The 21,621-nt window shown below is 35.7% G+C and overlaps 1 protein-coding gene across 1 annotated transcript in view; it reads left to right on the top strand.

Annotated features, from left to right (window-relative positions):
- The window catches only part of CNTNAP1 (contactin associated protein 1), a 941,217-nt gene that overhangs the window by 336,682 nt on the left and 582,914 nt on the right, over positions 1 to 21,621 (top strand). Inside the window, exon 3 of the mRNA XM_044054679.1 lies at positions 4,230 to 4,423. Coding sequence (XP_043910614.1) covers positions 4,230 to 4,423 — 194 coding nt within the window. The remainder of the gene's footprint in view (positions 1 to 4,229; positions 4,424 to 21,621) is intronic.

The following is a 21,621-nucleotide window of genomic DNA, read 5'->3' on the forward strand; positions in this document are numbered from 1 at the left end:
AATTACTGATGAATTTAGAGGGGGTATAACCTATGCTCTAGAGGCAATGCCTTTGCTAATCAAGTGTGTTATGTAGATTGCCTTCTTTACTACAGTGGACACACAGTGATCAAAGTTAAGGTTGTAGTCTACTTGTGATGCCAGATCTCTTACCACTTCGTAGGTACATAGGGTATTGTTAATTTGATAGTGTGAAGGGACATTGTTTTTTCCGAAGGGAATGATGATGCATTTCTTTGCATTCAGTTTGAGACCATGACTAAGACACCAGTCATGGTCTGTGTAAGACCCTCCAGAAGTATACTGACATCATTTGGGGATTCAATAATTGTACGCAGTTTGGAGTCATCCACAAACTTGGTCAGCCACAGCCCCTTAGTTTTCGCCTGAACTTCTGATACATATATACCAAACAGTGGGGCAACCAGCACTGACCCTTGTGGTACCCCACTGGAGACAGGTCTGCTGATTGATGTGAAGTCACCCACTTGGATATTGTGTGACTGGTTTGTGAGCCAGTTGGCAACACATCTTACAACAATGTGGTTTACATTCAGTTTACTATGTTTGTCCGTAATGCCTGAGTGTGGGATTGTGTTAAAGGCCTTTGCCAAGTCGGGGTATGCTGTGTGCACAGATTTGCCCTTTTCAATGGCCCTGGTCACATTTTCAAAGAGATTCACAAGACTTAACAGGTAGGATCTGCCCTTGATGAAGCCAAACTGGGTCAGATCCAAGTTTGTGAGGTCGCCTATGTCTTTATTTATGAAGTCCATGATGATACATTCCATAGCTTTACAGATTAGACTGGTCAGATGTATGGGTCTATAATTCCCTGGGTCTGTTGCTAAGCCACCTTTGTGGAGGGGAATAACTGTTGCTGTTCTCCATTCTGCAGGAAAAAAACATGTGATTAGGCTGTGATTGAATAGTGTACATACTGGTGATGCTAGTTCATGTTTTAGTTTGTTTAGAAGACAGCCTGGGATGCAGTCTGGTCCCATACAGGCTGCCTTAGACAAGGCTTTAATGACCTTCTCATTGGATATGTACGGTGGGGGGGGGGGTTTGAAGGCAATGTTTGTGATAAGTTTGGAGGGGACAGAAGAATGAAATTTTCACCAAATCTGTCCGCTAGCATGTTTGCTATCCTGTGGAATCAGTGTGTGTGATACCATTAGTGACTATTTCAGCAAATGTTTGGGTTCTTCCTTTTAGGCTATGTACATAGCTTTAAAAGGTGGTATGATTATCCTTCACTGTAAGTTTTTCTCAAAGTTACCCTTAGAGGATTTGACATGTTGCCTTATTTGCCTGTTGAGGCTGAGGAGGGTGCTTTTCCATTGTTGGGGCCTTGCCTTATTTTCTTAGACAGCAGCTTTTTGTGTTTTTGTAAAGTTTGCTTTTTTTACTTGGGACGCTGGCTTTGATTCTCTCTGGAACAGCTAAGTCTCTTCTTGTATGCACCTATACACTTAAACAAGGGATTGTACAAGGCTTCAATGTAAGCTTTGATGTAGTTACCACTTCCAGCTGGGGATGGGCCTTGGAATGCATGTAGGTCTTCCCCTAGGATGGTATTGTTTGCTTTGGTGAAGTTTTTTAGTCTGACTTCACCCTTTGTGAGTTCTCGTGTTACTGCCAGTTTGAAGGCGATTGATTTGTGGTCAGATTTAACAGCTGATGGTCCAACAGTTGCAGTGGTGTGTCTGTCATGTTAGTGAGGATCAGATCTAGTATATTTGTTCCTCTTGTCTGGGTTTGAACAATTTGTTCCAGAGCATTTGAGTTAACAGAGTCAAGGAACTTTTTCACTAGTGAGTTAGGGCTAGAGCAGGTTTCCCAGATGAATGAGGGATAATTGAAATACTCCATGACCAGAGTGTTTGGCAGTATTTGGATTGACTCTAGTTTGGTCATGTAGGCATGCACATTGTTATCCTGGAAGGGGATCTATAACTAGCTATGACCTAAATGAAGGTCTTATCCACAGTATCTGAACTTGGAGTAACTCCATGGAATTGTCTAGTCTAACTAGTCGGGAGGTGAATTTCTCTCTAATATAGATAGAAACACCACTTCCTTTGGTTCTCACGTTCGTTTTATGGTCTGAAGGTGTGGAAGACATTGTAGGCTAGCAAAGCCAGAGTACTGTCTGAAACCTTGAACCTGGTTTCTGTGACTGCACAGACATCTACATCCTCTGGTGATGGAAGTGCTTCAAGGGTGTGCAAGTTTTGTTTTAAGCTCTAAGTTTTTAGCAGCATAACCCTTATTTTGTTATGGTTGGCAGTTTTCATATTGGCAATTTTGCTTTTGAGACCTTGCCTAAAAAAGCACTATAGGGGAGGCAAGAGCCTTTGCCAGTAGCCAAAAGCCTAGTGGTGCCATGTGTTAACCATCTCTGGCAAAGCAATAAGGTTTGTTGGCAATGTCATCCCAGGCTGACAGAAACTGGATCCCCTTTGAATGACACCAAAAACTAAGCCAATTATTGAAATCCACCATTTTTGTTTATATTGTGGCATCATTCTAGGTGAGGATACTATGCTGCTCAAGGCTAGAGAAATACCTGCCTGGGACACATGCTCAGAGAGCTCAATCATGTCTCTCTTCATATAGTCCAATGAGGTACATCTCAGATCGTTCCCCCCAGCATGAGCTATGATGGAGATATAATGGTACTTATTGCTGAGAGACCTGATTGCATATGTGATCTGATGAATCCTGGCACCGGACAAGCAGTTGGTGAGTGGGACATCTGTGTGTCTCACTATGATGTCTCTAATGACAAGAAAATGTGTTTTTTGAGTGTTACACCTTAAGGTCTTGGTAGGTGAGACACTGGTGTTGCTATGTGTCTTGGGTGCTGTGGGAGCTGTTTTAATTGCAGCAGTCTTTTGTTTTGGAGGTCTCTGGTGTTTTGGTAAGTTTTTGAGACAACCTCTGCATATGTTGATTTATGCGTTTAATGTGTATGAGTAGTGGAACTATGTGCATGAGAAGTGGTGGGTGTGTTGACAACCTCTTCAGTGTTACTGTTTCGAGTGTGAGAGAGCAGAAATTCAAGATTCTTGGTGAAATACATCTCTCCCACTCTGTACTAGAGTGAGTTATTAGTAGAGGGTTGTCAGTGTACATGAGGCAGTTGCTACACTGCCTCAGGAGACCCAAGTGAACAAGGCTGTCAGGAGAAACAAGGGTTGTCCCGCTGTCCATAATGCTAGGTTTGAAGAACTGTTATCACAGAAGGGGTGCTTTCAGGATTGATCTAGGAGGTGCTCTGTAGATAGGTATTACTGACAGGGTTTTTGGTTGGTGGTTTTATAGGTCATATCTCACTAGCAATACTTCTTAGACCTGAGATGTTCTAAAGATGAGGAATAAACTAATGTACTACTGCTGTATCTAAGGGAAAAATTGTCAAACATATCTGTCTGGCTATGGAACACAATTGTGCAGTAGTTTGTGGTGCACACCGTGCAAAGAAGCAGAAACATGCATAAATGCAGGGCTTAAATACCAGAAGCTAAGAACTTAAAAAAAAAAAAAAAAAAAAAAAAAAACTTTAAAAAACTCAAATGAACCAATGAGGGTGCTTACTCCAAGCACTAGCAAGTCCTTGCAGATGTTAGGCCGCTAACTATTGCAGCTCACCTGGTAGAACAGTGACATACTAGTATGAGATTTGTGTTACAAATAAAAAAATTAAAATAAACATAATAGAAAGACACATTTTAAGTGTAACATTCTGACACATTTAGTGTTTTGCTACAATGGCTTGATATCTTATCTATGATTAGCTTCTCTGCCTTGTGACCAAGGAGTATAAACACAGGCTGTGGCTCCTTCATGATCCTAGACTAGACAATAGGTTAATATGAATGCATATCTTTAATTTTTGCTGAAAGTGGTCCACTATTGTTTTTCAGTAATGATTTTTGCTGTGCTTTGGTAAGCAGCACAGATAAATTAACCATTTTACTTTCAGTGATGTTATTTTTTTTTCTGCGGGAGAGTGGTGGGTAGGAAGACTTGAAACTGGAAACACATGAAATCAATGTACAGTGATCTAGTCTGCAACAATGGTGATAGCTCCAGCTATGTTACAGTTTTCTTCCTCAACAGTGTATTATCTCTGGACAGCATTTCATGCCCTCCTCTACTTTAAAGGCATAACGTCATTATATAGCAGCCTTGTAATAAATTATTTGAATATTTATGCACAGGTGGCAGTGGATGGGCGCCAGATCCAAAAGATCCACAGCCCTGGCTTCAGATTAACCTGAAGAGGAAATATAATATCACTGCAATTGCAACTCAGGGAACATATAATACCTATGACTGGGTAACAAGATATATATTACTCTACAGTGACAGAGAAGATAGCTGGAAACCATTCTACCAACAAGGAAACAACTGGGTAAGCTTACTAACTGAAATTTATGCTGGATTAAAAAATAAATAAATAAAAACAAGTAAGGTTTACATGAACTGAGGCTCCATTATATATGTTGATACTGTGAATGTCTTTTTAATGTTTTAATTTATGTTACAGAACTGTTCAAATAATTTGTAAAGAATAATATGTTTGACATGATACTTTTTGTTTACACGGTTTTCCAGATATTAGTAACATCACAATCTCAGGCAGTTTAGTCATTTACACTGCCAGTTCAGATTTATGCTTCTTTTTCTTCCTAACAGAGAATGACTTAATAATGGGGAACATTGACGCCAGTGTAAGGTTGGTAAACACACAAAGGGATGTGGTTGTGTGAGCAGAGTTGTCTGTTGCTTGTTAACAACATGCAGGGATTGAAGTTTCTCCTGTGTTACTTGTATGCACTCATACAAACAGACAGAGTTTATATGGTTTTCAGTATCAGCTTAAAAAAAAATATTGAAGTGTTTAATGGTCTAGCATTACTAGACAGCTACGCAGACAGAGACATAGGCAATACACAGACAAACCGACAGACAGTTCAATAGCTAACTGCATAGACCCTTACCCTTAGACAGTATTTTTAGATACCTAGAATTGTAGGTAGATAAATAAATAAGTAGACATCTAGACAGCTAGATTAGAGAAATTAGATTATATAGGTTATATCAATAGCCAGATGGATCACTAATGCTGTTTAATAAGGGAAGCTACCATCCCTGCATCTACTTTTTTAATTATAGAAAGTAGGGGTTATGGAGAGACACCCCCTTACTGACAGAATTAAAAAAAAAAAAGAAATATGTTATGGCTGCTTTAGACAGATCATGTTGTGTATATTTTGTTGACTGGAAACAGCTTCACTAATAACTGGCACCTGTCAAATTGACACAGCAGCTGTCAAAATGTGTTAGTACCATATTATTTTTGATGGTGTAGAGAAACACTACAAAGGTTCAGTGTTCTCCATTTTTTTTCTCTGATATATAATACAAAACCCTGTCCTGCTTTTGACAAAGTCAGGTCTGAAGAGAGATTCACAAACATTACCATGTGTACACTTAGTGTAGACTTTCTGAGTGAGTAGACAGCACAAGCAATGTGGTAGGGATGTTTTTGAATACAGAAAGTGTACACTTAGTATATACTTAGTGGTAACCTTTATGAATCCAATGGATAGTTTAATATCTACATTGTTTTTTAATTTATTCTAATGATAAAAATGATAACTTTATAGCTTAGCAGTACATATTTTTTTATTTAACAAAATCAATATTTATTATTCAAAACTCACAATGATCCAGCATTGCGCAGTCCAAATGGTTGATGCACTGGTTTTACTGCCTTAACTCTTTATACTCCAAAACAAGTATCGATTAGTTACGGAGGTCAACTTTCCATAATTCAGGAGACCAGTGCTGGCATGTTATAGGACAATCTACCCTGTATATTATTGTCTTTATATATATCATTCTTGTTTAACAATCTTTTATTAGTTAAACTAATGCTTTACATCACACAATATAAATACAACTAGCCAAAACTGTATACATTGATATAGAAACCAGTGTAAACCTAACTCTGCATTGCCGTTATTTTTATCATCTTGATTTAGAATTATTTTGTTACTCTTACACTGATTTTACTACTGTGCTGTGGTACTGTGATGTATGTAATCATCTCCATCCACTTTCCTTAACTTCTACACGCTATCCCAGAATTTCATTCTTCTAACTAGTTGCTTGCTTACTCTCACATTACTGTTTTTCAGTTAAATATCCTGTATCTCATTCATTATTCTTTTAACTTCACTCAGGTCTGGGCCTTCTTTTTTGCTACATTTTCTTGTAGTAGTAGTAGTTTTTTTTTTTTTGCTAGCAGCTGTAACGACAGTCTAACATGCATCTGTTTATGCATTCTCTTCCAATTAAAAACAGAAAAGATTCCTCCCAATTTTCGTATAGTGCTTTCCAAATCTCATATATATCTTTCTGAAGTTTCTTACACTCCCAAAAGATATGTCCCCAAGTATGACCTATCTCCTCATTACATTTCTAACGTGCTCCTTTAGCCTGAGGGAATATTTTAACTAGTCTTTCTGGTGTATAAAAGTACCTGTGTAGGCACTTCCTGGCAGATATCCTAAATCTCCTTAGTTTAGTCGCATACTTAGGTGCTAATAATATCTGCTGCCAGTCTTCCCTTGTAAAATGTTGGCCCAATCTCCTAGGACAATTTTCTTTCATCTTTGTCTCATATTATTATTTTTTTTATTTCTAAACAGCACCTATATACTTTGCTGATTCCTTTTTTGCTAGGCCTGACGTTGTCTCCAGTATAAAGTACATTATTATTGGCTTACAATCTTGTTGACTGTTTTCCGATTCTTGACGTTGTCTCCAGTAGAAAGTACATTATTATTGGCTTACAATCCTGTTGACTATTTTCCCATTCTTTCCCTTAACTCTGAACATAAATTTAATCACGTTTATTTAAATTAAATTCCTGCTTTACCTCCTCCAGTACTTTTTTCACTTCCCTTTTGCCAGCTGATCCCCAAATCTCAGATTTGTACATGTTTCCTTTCATATAGGTGAGACACTTTACTTTTGCCTTTCTTTAAGGTTTCTTACAAGTATATCCTATCAATAGTGTATGGCTCCATCATGATTTAACTAGTTTTGGTTTCAAAAATTTCTGTTATAATCTTGTTGGTTATATGATTGCTTTAATGTCATTTTTGGTGTTTTCTGTCATTTCCCAGATCCTTATCACTTACTCCTCTTGGTCTCTCCTGATTGAAACAGCAGCATCATTTTCTATTTTGTCATGTATGTTGCCATCTGCTTTAAACAGACTTGTCTAAGCTGTGAAGCTTGAAAATAACCTCTAAAATATGACATTCCCAGGCCACCCTTTTCTGTTTGTAGCAGGTCTTTCTCTATCAGATTCTCCTTTTTTTATTATCCAAAAACTCTCTTTCAATTATTTGGCAAGTCTCTTCCACATAATTTCTTCTGGTCAATAAAAATAAGCATATACCTATTCCTTAAATATCACTTGCCATATTCTTATCTTGTTAATTAATTAATTAATTAATTAATTAATTAACTAACTAACCGACTGATGTATTCATTCCATTTGTTGACTAAGATTGTCTCTCTACGTACAGATCCCTTTTCAGCAGAGTCCTGGTGAGAAAAGCTCCAGTAGAGTGAATAAACAACAATGAATATTAAATACTTCTACTAAAGAAATGCACTTTATAATCAGAAGTTAAACTTTCAGTCAATAAAGATTTCTATAGTAGCAATAAGAGTTTCAGTGATTCTAGCGGTGAGCTAGGGAAAAATGAGAGGTAAGGAAAAAGAAGGAATGGGGAGCAAAGATGAAGAGAGCATTTAGAGATAGTGGATGAGAGGGTTAGTTAACAACACCAAAATAATCCCCATACATTTTGGGGTGCTATCAAACAACTGTTACAATGTGGACAATCCTTAACTCCAAACCCCACCACTGCAAATACTACAGATAGTATAGCAACTCATTTTAACTTTTACTTCACCAACTCCATAATATCTTTAGTGAAAAATAACAACAATTCTCCCCGGACTATTCCAATAGGAACAGATGCTGCTAGCAATTCTTTCTGTCTAAAACCTATCCAAACAAATACCATAAAAATTGTTAAATAAATTGAAGCCCACATTCCTCACTGCAGATGAACTACCAACTGAATATCTTAAGCTAGCAGCCAACAGTACCCCATCTCTCTCTTGATCAACTGATCCAGCACTGAGCAATATATTCCTAATATCTGGGACATTTCCTATGTCATCCCTCTGCACAAAGGCAGCACCTTAACAGAACTTTCAAACTATAGACTAGTCTTATCACAACTATCCAGAATTCTTGAAAAATGTAAACAATCACAACTCATGGACTATCTAGTATATAACAACGTTCTATTCAATTCCCAGCATGGATTCTGTCCCAGACACAGCAGCACGACCACAATAATAAGTTTCACTAATACAATAAACCAACTCAAAAACAATGGACAACTTGTTTCTTCCATCTTTCTAGATATGCCCAAGACATTCAACGCTGTTCCCCATCAATTACAGCTCAATGAGCTAGTGTCCCTAAACCTAGCCCAAACAGGCCTCTCGTGGTTTCACAACTACCTATCAGACCATCAACAAGTTGCTAAGTGACAAAATGATCTCTTCACCCTATTACCAGTCACAGTTGGCGTCCCACAAGGTTCATTTCTAGGTCCACACCTCATTACTATCTTTACCAACAAACGTTTCACTGCTACTCATCTCGTCACTATCGTTCAATATGCAGATGACTCCTCCCGCATCTGAGGTGCACCCTCACTCTCACAACTCCAAGAAATAACCCAAAAATCCCTCACAGCCATTGAATCTTTTCTCTCCAAATACCAACTTATTTTTAACCCAAACAAAACAAAATTAATGCTCTTCTCCAATAACAAATCATCTGACCAAAGTTCTCTTTTTTTCATCTACTCATCCAACAATACCAAACTAGTTAGAGACACCATTAATAACAGCCTGAGATTTGATAAACATTTAGCACTTGTCATTAAAAAGGCCCACATAAAACAGGCTCACTCTTCAGATCCAAGCCATTCCTAACTAACACCAACAGACAATCAATTGCCAGGACACACCTGCTATCTACCTTACTTTATGCCTCTTCCCATCTTCACAAACCTGAAAAACAGACCTAACTAAGCTAGAGGGCTGTTACAATAAAATCACCAGACCTGCCTCAAACTCCTCATACAGATCCCCCCACTGTGCTGCTCTCCACCAACTGAAATTGCTAGAACTATCCAATTAGTTATCTATCAATCCAATAACAACTGACCCTACCATCATATACCAACCTAAGTGCCCAGCACTCCAAAATCTTGTACAACCCTACTCTAACAATAGAATCCTAAGATCTTCTAACAAATTTCTATTAAAAGTCCCTAAATCAAACAATAGTTTCAGAGATTCACTATACTGCAAGATATGGAACACCCTCCCTCAGCGCATCCTAAATACCACAAACCTATCCAGGTTTAAACATCTTCTTAAGGAACACTTAACTAACAACTGGCTCTGCTCATGTATAGCTCCATGCTGACTGTACCATCTACTTTTTTCACTCTTACATTATACCTTTCTTTTCTCCCTAATTTCCCTGCTCTCCTACAGTCTTCCTTTTATTCATGGTACTCTATGCTAATGCCTAACTTTTTTTGTATGTAACAAACAAGCTGCTTACTTTACTATTGCACACATTTGTCAGACTTATTTCTGCCATAGGCTACTATTCTACCAGACCATACCTATTGTACTATTGAGGAATATTGCTCTCTATTAATTCTATTGACGTTTTACTGTTTCTTTGTAATCAGTGGTACCTTGTAATTAATGTTACTTCTTTACTTGTACTTGGAGCTTTTCTCCGTGAGCTCCACTGAAAATGGACTTCCAGTCCAGTCAGAGCTCCCTGGTAAACAAATGTCAAATAACATAAAATAAAAATAGCAAAAGAAAATGTAGAGGTAGGAGGGCATGGTAGGAAAGAAGTGGAGAGGATATTAATTAGAGACTGGAAGAGTTTGGAAGAGTAGTTTATTTGAATTTGTAAATAGAAAGAGTTGTAGAGATGGGTAAGGAGGATAGCTGAATAGGAAGGGGCCAGTAGATAAATGAAGTAAGTGGAGTTAGATTTTTTTTGGTGGGAATTTGAGACAGAGAGATGTAGAAAAATTGAGTTAGGAAAAGGGTTATAAAGGTCAAAAGTGGAAGGAGGCTTAGAGGTAACCTGGGGACAGTCTACATGGAATAAGCGGGGTGGGAGAGGAGTTTGAAAGGGAGCTAAGGTTAGGTGTTGGTGTAGTGATAGTGCCATCTAGAGGAGAGGTATACCTTTAGGATGTGCTAGAATTACATGTATTTAGTTTCAGACGTGATATGGCTGGAAGAGAGTTCCATAGTTTTGCAACATGTACAGAATATAAAGATTTCCTGAAGCAATTATTGTGAAGAAGGATGACAAGAAATTTAATTATCTTTGATACTGCTTTATCCCACATCTCTTTGGCAGCTGAATATTCCTTCATAACCATATTCCCAAATATTTTATTCTCTCAACCCCACAGAAAAGGATAAGTTTGTATCATGTCAGGGATTAGAATAGAATTTGGCACTATTGTTTGCCATTAGTTTTGTTTACCTTGTATCTTGCAATTGTACTAAAACATTTTAGCTCCTCAAATAGTTGATCAAAATTACTTTCTGGATTAGTTATATATAATGTAATGTAATTACATTTTAAGGTAATTTTTCCTGCATATTTCCCGAAAGATAACTTGATATTGTTGAGTGACTGATTTTTGTTGCCAGTGGTTACAAATATAAATCAAAAAGCATTGAGAACAGTAGACAATCCTATCAAGTGCCTATAGATAATTTTATAGAGCTTGATAGTACCACTATATATTTTATAAATGCAGTAGAGCTTAAGTATATATTGGATATTACTTGGATCTAGTTCTTATGGAAACCAAACTCTCTCAGGGTCTCAGTCCCAAAACTCCAACTTGTCCTGTTGAACCCTTTCTGTGCATCCAACCCTAATGGTATTAGTTATCTCTTATTTTCTATGAGATTCTTCTGTATTAATATAGCCTTAATTATAGTGTCAAACATTTGAACAAAACCACATTAATCTAGCCGTTACTGATTTTTAAAATGTACTATCATTCTCTTAGCTAATATTGATGTAAAAGTCTTATATTCATGGTTTATGATTGAGATAGGTCTGTAAGACCCTATATTGGTTAAATTCCTGCCTTTATTTTGTATTATGACTATTATTCTGTTGTGCTATGAGGCAGGTATTATCCAACATCTTTTAGGATATTTGAAATATACCACAAACTGCAGGCCAATTCAACTGTAGTGCTAAAATAATTTATTGCAAAAAATACAATCCAAGTGCAATTTTCTTTCACAAATGAATCTTCTCTAGCGCCTCAGCCACACTTGCCTTTAACAGAGTAAACTATAATCATTCATCCTAACATCCTTATATAGTGCATCACACACATTTATTCAATTAACCAATTAAATAAAAAACATTATAATAAAAACCTAAAACACATTAAATACTTATTAACATACTATGAATCATTACACAAAACTTTTCCATGTACATTCATGATTTAGCCCAACTGGACTCGTATTAAATTTCAAAATCATAAAAGCCTCCTTTTTTCTCAATAAACATTTTATTTGCTGTTCATTCATATAAGCATTTCTTTTTGTAGTATCTAACACTGTAACTAGTAATCCCTCCGGGTTACCATTATGATATCTGTTAAAATATATTGCTATGGGGCTAGTCTGTTTATTATTTTTAATATCTCTAATGTGTTCCTTTATTCTGCAGGAGAACTGTCTTTTAGTTTCTCTGACATAAAATTTATTGCAAGAACACTTCAGACCATATATGACCCTCTCAGTTCTACAATTAAAAGTTCCATTAGTTTGAAATTTAACTCCGTTAATATTAGTAAATTTTTTTATTATATATTTACATACACTACATTTACCACATGCTTGTGTTCCCTGTATATCAACTGGCTTCCCAACTATCATGTTTGGCATATCAAATTTACTATGAACTATGAAATCCTTAATGCTTCTCCTCCTTCTAAAGGAGAAGCACATTTTTTTACATTGTAAGAACTCAACCTCCCTTTTACCACTCTCCAACTATGTTTAACTTGTTCCAAAACTTTTTCAGACAATATAGAATAGGTGGAAGTGAAATATATACATTTACTATCATTATTTCTATTCACACCATTCCTATTTCTAGATTTTCTATTATTCAAAACGTTATTTAAACTCTCTCTTAAATCTACTTCATGATAGCCCCTTAAGCAGAACTTGTTATAACTCTCATTTAGCTCCGTTTTCACTGTGGCTGGATTACTACATAACCTTTTAATTCTGACAAATTCAGTATATGGTATAGATTTAATAGTATGGGGAAGATGAAAACTTTCCCCATACAAAATAGAATTAGTTTCTTTAAACATTCTATGTATGCTGGTACTAATATATGTCCCTGCTTGCCCTTTTAACACTACATCTAAATAATTTACTTCATTGCCCATTTGTAAACCATCAAATCTCACTCCAATATTATTTTGCTGTATTTCATTCATAAATTCATTATTTTGATCTTGCCCTCCTTTGCAAATAAATATTAAATCGTCAATAAAGCGAAAATATTTACATACATGCTTAATAAAAAATTGATGAGTATGAATATATATATATATATATATATATATATATATATATATATATATATATATATATATATTTATATGCATTTTCAAAATAACCCATAAAATATTTGCATAACTGGGAGCAAAAGCTGCCCCCATAGCTATTCCTTGTATCTGTGTGTAAAGACTTCCATTAAATTCCAAACCAGCAAACTCTCTCCTCATAGCACATCTTAATATATGCCGCATTAATAATAAAATCCCACGCCTCCATGCCCTATTAGATGTCCACCAATTCGATATCCTATGCCTATCTGAAACTTGGCTTAAACCCACAATCAAAGATAATGAAGTTACCCCTCCTGGTTATAATATTATTAGAAAAGACCGTACTACCAAAAAGGGAGGAGGGGTCACAATCCTCTACAAAACCAAACTACAGATTAGCACCATTGACCTTAACCCACACTTAGACAACAAAGCTGAATTACTTATCACTAAACTTCAGGTCAACCCTAATAAAGCTATAAATGTCATTTGCCTATACCTACCACCAGGAAACAATATTAACACCCTTGAAAATATCCTGAACTGGCTTTCTATCAACCTCCCTCAGGAAACTATAATTTTAGGTGACCTCAATATTGACTGGCAGTCCTGTAATAGTTCACACCCTTCTACCCACATTAACCTATACGGCTTTACTCAAACTATCAACTCTTCTACCAGAACTCACAAACCCAACAACAAAGAAACTATCTTGGACTGGATACTTACTAATAATCCTCTACATACCTACAAAGTAGGGACCCTCCCAGATGATCTAAGTAACGACTCTCTAACCTATTTTATTAGATCTAAAACCAACCTTACACATCCCAACATTGCCAGAACTGTTCGCTCCAAAAAACAATTTAACCATGATTTATTCCTAACAGAACTTAAACAATGTAATTGGTCACCACTAAAATATCTTCCACTTAATGAAGCTGTAGCATATTTTAATTCCACATTCTTATCCATCCTGAACCACCATGCCCCATTACGTTCTATTAGATGTAAAGCTAAACCTGCACCCTGGCTCTCAAACACTTCAAGGCATAAAATCCATCTGAGAAACAAAGCCTGGGTTAAATGGCGTTCTACTAAAAACCCATTAGATCACTTAATTTTCAGACAACTAAGAAATGATACTAAAAAAGCCATAGTGCTAGATAAAAAGAACTTTTACCCCCAAATACAGCAAATTCATTTTAATAAACCACAAATGTTCTGGAACAGCATTAACAAACTTCTTCATCCAGGACAATAAGTCACCCCCAACCCCCTAGGCTCCAACCCAAATAATCCCATTCACACTGCCAACTCCTTTAACTCCTTCTTTACCAATGCCATCCAATCTCTTGCTAGCCATCTTACACCAGACACTGCAAACCTGCCTAATTCTTCTGTAAATCCTCCTCCTTCCTTTTTATTGCAACCAGTGTCTACTTCTACTATTTGCTCTCTTCTACTAAAACTTAAACCTTCCACCCCCCTCAGCTGACCAACTCCCAGCAGAATACCTTTAAATAGGAGCCAAATCTATAGCCTACCCTATATCCATTCTTATCAATAGAACCATTAGTGAAGGACATATCCTGACCATCTGGAAAATTTCTTATATTATTCCTCTACACAAAGGTGGGAACTCAAATGATTTCTCTAATTTTTGTCCCATAGCCTTGCTATCTCCCCTGGCAAAAATTATGGAAAAATGTATTCAGAAACAACTTCTAAACCACCTTCTCCAAAATAAGTTACTGGCTAACTGTCAACATGGCTTCAGACCTTACCATAGTACCACCACTGCCCTTCGATTTTTTACAGACTGTATTAACAATAATCGTAACAATGGCTTTAATTCCTCTGCAGTATTCATTGATTTATCCAAAGCCTTCGACATGGTTCATCACCAGCTGCTCTTGCATATCATGCAATTTCTGTCCCTGGACCCATTAACCATCAACTCGTTCAAATCTTACCTTAATAACAGAAAACAATCGGTACTCTGGCACAATAATCTATCAAATCTCCTACCTATCTCCCTTGGTGTCCCTCAGGGTTCCATATTAGGGCCGCTCCTATTTTCCATCTATATTAATGATCTTCACTCAGCAATTCCTCATTCTACCTGCATGCAGTATGCAGATGACTCCACTATTATCTGCTCAGCTACCTCTCAAATTGAACTGCAAACCATAACCCAGAACGCATTTAACACTGTGGAACAATAGTTTACAAACTGCTGTCTCCTCCTAAATCCTAAGAAAACAAAACTGCTACTCTTCTCCCCAACACGTAAGTCCACCCCCACACAATTTACACTTGCATCTAACAATGGTACTATTATCTCTCCAGACCCAACTACCAAGCTCCAAGGAATAACTATTGACAATAACCTCAACTTTGACACACATATTAACAGTACAATAAAAACAATCAACAAGAAACTTGGATCCCTCTATAGAATCAAACCCTTTCTTACTCCAGCAGCCAGGACTGCTATAGCCAGAACTCATCTCATTTCTACTCTACTCTACTCTATGCCTCACCCATCTATACAAACCTTTCTAAAACCAACATTAACAAGCTGACTGTATCCTATAATAATATTGCCAGATTTGCTGCTGCCTCTCCTTTCCGAACTCACTACTGTCTAAATCTTATACAACTTGATTGGTTAGAATTTCTGCAGCATCTTCATTTTTCACAGCTTATTATTGCGCATAAAAGACTGCATCAACCCTCAAATACTCCTATACTCTCAAGCCTACTTACCCCCTACCATAATCCTAAAAACTTATGCTCTGCTAATAAACTACTGTTTAACACCTGCAGAGCTAACAATTTAGCAGGTGACTCCCTCTTCTGTAACACCGTTGGTAAGCTATGGAATCTTCTACCCACTGAACTTACAACTCTCTGCTCTCATAAACTTTTCAAAAAGAAGCTCAAGCTTCATCTCAAGAAACACTGGTTATGTTCCTGTATTGTCCCTGACTAACTGCTGTTTCTTCTCACTACAACCACCTGCATCAACTACCCTTCCCTTCTAAATCTGCTTATTATGAATCCTGTGACTGAATTCTTCATATTTACTAATTTACTATCATCTTTGTTTAACTGCTTTACCGTCGTATACATTGCATATATTCTTCTGTAGACTTTTTCATGACCATACTTAAAATTTATTTTTATTATATTATTCTGTAGACTTTTTCATGACCATACTTAAAATGTTTTTTATTATATTTTGTTCTATTCTACTTTGGCCTATAATATATTGTTTTGTTTTGCACATGGAGCTTTTCTCCCCGGGCCTCTACTGAAAATGGACATGTATCCAGCTAGACTAGTCTGGTCAACAAATGTAAAATAAAAATAAAATAAATAAAATAAATTCAAATATGTTATTCTTCAAACATACCATAATTAAATCAACAACATATTCATCTACTGGATTTTCACCTAAATTATATTTTATAGCTTGTTTTCCATCATGATGTTTGATGTTGGTATACAGACTAACAACATCTATTACAAGGAAATACATATCTTGTTCCCATTTTATGTTACCAATTTTATCCAGCAAATCAAACACATCTCTAACATAAGATGGCAATTTCTTTACTGTAGGTAGAAAAAATTCATGAAGGAAACATGCTAAATTTTGCAAAAAACTACCACATGCTGAGACTATAGGACGCTCCGGTGGGTCAGTCATATTTTTATGAATCTTAGGAACACAGTAAAAACATGGCATTCTAGGATTTTTAATATTAAACTTTTCCTGCACATGTTTTTGTGAAAAATAATGTAATCTGTGAACTTTATTTATCAAGTCACTATATTCATTTTGTGCTTTTTCATATTCCTCCATGTTAATTTTTTCATAAACATGTTCATTATTCAGATGTGCATAGCACATTGTTAGATATTGTACATAACTTAAGATAACCAACCTGCCCCCTTTATCAGCAGGTTTGAATATTAATTCAGCATTTTGACTTCATGTTTTAAGGCATTCCCATTCTTCCTTATTCATATTATATTTCACATCCTTTTTATGTTTTAAAAATGCATGAAACTCCTTTTCAATATTAGGATTAAGTGATGTATTAAAATACCTAATGATATCATTTCTCTGTGGGGGCATAAAATCACTTTTTACCTTAACTCCATCTGATTTAATTTACGATAAGTATTTACACATTCATTTGAATGGCAAGAATAAAAGCTGTCATCCATACTAATTAATTCCTCACTTATGTCTTCTTCATATACAGTATTTTCAAAAACATTCGTTTTAAAATAATCAAGTAGGTTTAGTTTACAACTAAAGCAAAAAACATCCCCTTTCAATTCATGTAGTCTTGGCAGGACAGTTGGCACAAACTTTAAACCCTTACCAAGAACACTTAATTCACAGTCCGATAGTTCATATCCAGACAAATTAACCACATACTTATAGTCAGTAGATTCAACATTAAACAATTTAGTCCCATTTCCCCCGTTTAAATGTTCACTGATATGTATTATATTCCTTCTGGTGTCCCTTTCCATTCCAACTCCGTTTACGACTTGCCTGGGTCCCTCAAAAAGTATTTTAATAGTTGCCATTCCCTGGCTTAGGCAGTCTTGGAAATTCTTCCCCATCCGTTTCACGTTCTGTATATGATGCACCACTCTCTCCTGATGTGTAAGCACGGCCTCCCTTATTCATGTTGTTTCTCTTCTGTTCAAACAAAACCTGTTGACGTTTTGCTTTTGGATTGGTCACCACTAGGAAAGCTTGTTTGTTTTCGTAGTCACGTAAATCACGAAACAATTTGTTCTTTTTTCTTTCAATGACTTCCTGTTCAAACACCATCAGTTGCTCATTAATTTTAATAAGAATTGTTGCAGTTCATCATGAATTATTTTATTAGTAATGTCCTTACATATTCCCTTAATTTCCTCCCTTAATTTTTGTTTTTTAAGCATGTCTCTTTCTACTAAAATGCGGACCCATTCAAGGCTGCATTTATGATCCGCAGTGACCCATCTGTCATGAAACTACTTATCCTCCACTGTCGACAGATCAAAAGGTGTAGAGGGATTTTTTACCATTCGGAGTCCACGTGGGGTTATTTCCAATTCCTCATACCTTTGCAAACTTTGTAAGTTCAGGAACACTGAGGCCTCTTTGAATAATAGTTTCTCAACTTGAACATACATATCACGAACTTCTGGTATAACTGTAGTCTCCGTTTTTCTATCAATTTTTGAAAATGGATTCTGTTGCCATATTTTCCTCTCCTGTTCCCATTTGTTAAATACTGTGGTGATAACCTCTGTAGAACTATGAATTTCATCTCTACCTTGTACCACCGATAGAGTCGATGAGCCATTCGCTCCATTTGTAGCTACCAGGAAATTATCCATTGACTTCTGTGTAACATCCATGGCAGTCTCACAGAACACCCTCCATAGCACTGAAAAAGAATCACTGGCCATTAACTTGAAGTACCACAACAAATATGCCAAAACTTGAAATATACCACAAACTGAAGGCCAATTCCACTGGAGTGCTAAAATAATTTATTGTAAAAAATACAATCCAAGTGCAATTTTCTTTCACAAATGAATCTTCTCTAGCACCTCAGCCACACTTGCCTTTAACAGAGTAAACTATAATCATTTATCCTAACATCCTTATATAGTGCATCACACACATTTATTCAATTAACCAATTAAATAAAAAACATTATAATAAAAACCTAAAACACATTAAATACTTATTAATATACTATGAATTATTACACAAAAACCTTTCCATGTACATTCATGATTTAGCCCAACTGGACTCATTGTATTAAATTTCAAAATCATAAAGGCCTCCTTTTTTCTCAATAAACATTTTATTTGTTGTTCATTCATATACGCATTTCTTTTTGTACTATCTAACACTGTAACTACTAATCCCTCTGGGTTACCATTATGATATCTATTAAAATGTATTGCTATGGGGCTAGTCTGTTTATTATTTTTAATATCTCTAATGTGTTCCTTTATTCTGCAGGAGAAATGTCTTTTAGTTTCTCCGACATAAAATTTATTGCAAGAACACTTGAGACCATATAGAACCCTCTCAGTTCTACAATTAAAAGTTCCATTAGTTTGAAATTTAACTCCGTTAATATTAGTAAATTCTTTGATTATATATTTACATACACTACATTTACCACATACTTGTGTTCCCTGTATATCAATTTGCTTCCCAACTATCATGTTTGGCATATCAAATTTACTATGAACTATGAAATCCTTAATGCTTCTCCCCCTTCTAAAGGAGAAGCACATTTTTTTACATTGTAAGAACTCAACTTCCCTTTTACCACTCTCCAGCTATGTTTAACTTGTTCCAAAACTTTTTCAGACAATATAGAATAGGTGGAAGTGAAATATATACATTCACTATCATTATTTCTATTCACACCATTCCTATTTCTAGATTTTCTATTATTCAAAACGTTATTTAAACTTTAAATAAAATGTTAAAATCTAGCCTTTACTGATTTTTTTCAAATTTACTCTCATTCTCGTAGCTAATATTGATGTAAAAGTCTTATATTCATGGCTTATGATTGAGATAGGTCTATAAGACCCTATATTGGTTAAATTCCTGCCTTTATTTGGTATTATGACTATTATTCTGTGCTATGAGGCAGGTATTATCCAACATCTTTTAGGATATTGTTGAACAACATGCACAAAATTCTCAACATTTTTGCTTTTACTCCCTTCTGTATTTCTATTGAGATTCCATCTTTACCAGGAGTTTTGCCTGTATTCTCATTCCCTATTAATGCAGAAGTTTCCCATCTCAGTTATGCTCACCATCAGAGTTTTTCTTTCTACATCCCTTAGCTTGGGCAGATTTTTTAAATTAATTTTTGCCAAATATTCTGCCATATGCACCCTGTTTTCTTCAGCTTGCTTCTACATGATTTTGTAATATCTAGCCTTAGTTTCTACTATAATCTTAGCCTCCATTTCTAACTTTCTGTATCTGGTTTCCATCATTTTTGGAATAATATGCTCAACTGTTTGCTGTCAGAATTTTTGAGCCAAGTATTTTGTTGTTTTTAAATATTTTCAAGATGGGTTTGCTTCACTGTTTTTGCGCTAAACTTAATGTTTTCAAATAGTCCCCTATAGATTTCCTACCTCTTGTAAACTGTTCATTCCAGTCTAGCTCTCCACTGTTCTTATCAGTTCTTGTAGTTTTTAATCCTACTACTAACTGCAATTTTAATTCTCTCTTGGATAGTATCTCATATTATGGCTAGGTTCTCCCTCTAAATTTTTACTTTATCTTATTATTTCTTCTATTTATTTATTTTTCTTTGTTTACACAGACATTCCAACTGAGGTTTCTTCCATTTTTAGCAGAATCCTGGAGAATAAAGCTCCACAGAGTAGAACAAATACATTATATAACAGGAAAAAAAATCTAGCATAATAGAGACAATACAGTGGGTTATATGATATGACATTACATAAGATGATGCAGACTACCTTCCATACACATGGACATTACTGAAACATGATGCAGTTGATTACAAGGAGATTTAACATTTAAGAGAAGGTTATCTAGTGAGATTTTTAGTTAGAATATGTAAAGATCAGTAACACAGGAAGTGAAAGGATTATCTTGGAGGATGTATTTAAAGAAAGAAGAATTCTAGTAGGACACTATATATGTAGAGGGTGAGATAGATAGAAGATAAAAGCATGTATGAAATAAATAGATGTATCAATAGTTACCTGGAAGAAAAACTCTTATAGGAGAGAAGTGGGTTGTAGGATGGAATGGAAAGAATGTAAAAGCATGACAGATAGTAATAGAGACCCATTCTGAGTGTTAGTATATTGTAATTATATTAACGTAAAAGAAAGAATGAAAGAATTTGTGTGCAAGTTAGAGTAAAGAAAGATAGTGCCTATAGTTTATAATTAGAAGGAGGGCTGTAGCTGAATTCTGGGGGTTCAATTTGGAGTAGTGCAAGAGCACAGCCAATTGTTTAGTAGGTATTTCTTCAATGACACCTTAAAGCTGTTTATCATGTCTGTCTATTTCAAAAAGCAGAGAAAGGTGAGACTTAAGACTCTATTATCCTTGGTGGTACCAACAGTGGTACAGGATGGTAACCTAACTGACCAAGCTCTACTTCTAGCTTCAATTTACCAACACTATTAGTACAGTAAAAAAGTAACAAAAATTATAAACATTCAAGGGGATTTTCTGTAGGTTTAAATCATCCAGTTTTTATGAGTGCTTTCATTGTAAATAGACTTTATCAAAAAAAAAAAAACTTAGTTCACAGTGATTTAAATCCTTTTGAAAAGGAAAGTGTGCACCAGGCTTCCTTGCATAATTGGTTGATGGGATGGGAAATCTGATTGGCTAGAAAAATGTGCTTCAGATTGGAGAAGAAGAAATATCCTCATTAGAATACAGAGCCTGATTGGTGCAGCTGCTGTAGTCCTGTGATCCCCTTTTTAGGAAGCATTGGCAGAAACATAACATTGAATAAAAACTTAAATAAACGTGCGGATACCAGATTTATTTTTTATCCTTAACTGTGCTCACTTATTCAGTAGGCATAAAGAGATTATTTTTATTTTTCATTTTTATTTTACTTTATTTTTGCTCCACTATTGCTGTTGTTGCTGAGGAAGTTGACGAGAAAATGTACAAATGTATTGCAACTCTACTTTCCTGAGATCAGATATGATCCATGGAAGAAAAAAAGCTGTT

The sequence above is a fragment of the Protopterus annectens genome, chromosome 13.part0 (genome assembly GCF_019279795.1).
Source record: "Protopterus annectens isolate FY-2018-M chromosome 13.part0, PAN1.0, whole genome shotgun sequence".
In the NCBI taxonomy this organism is placed as follows: domain Eukaryota; kingdom Metazoa; phylum Chordata; order Ceratodontiformes; family Protopteridae; genus Protopterus; species Protopterus annectens.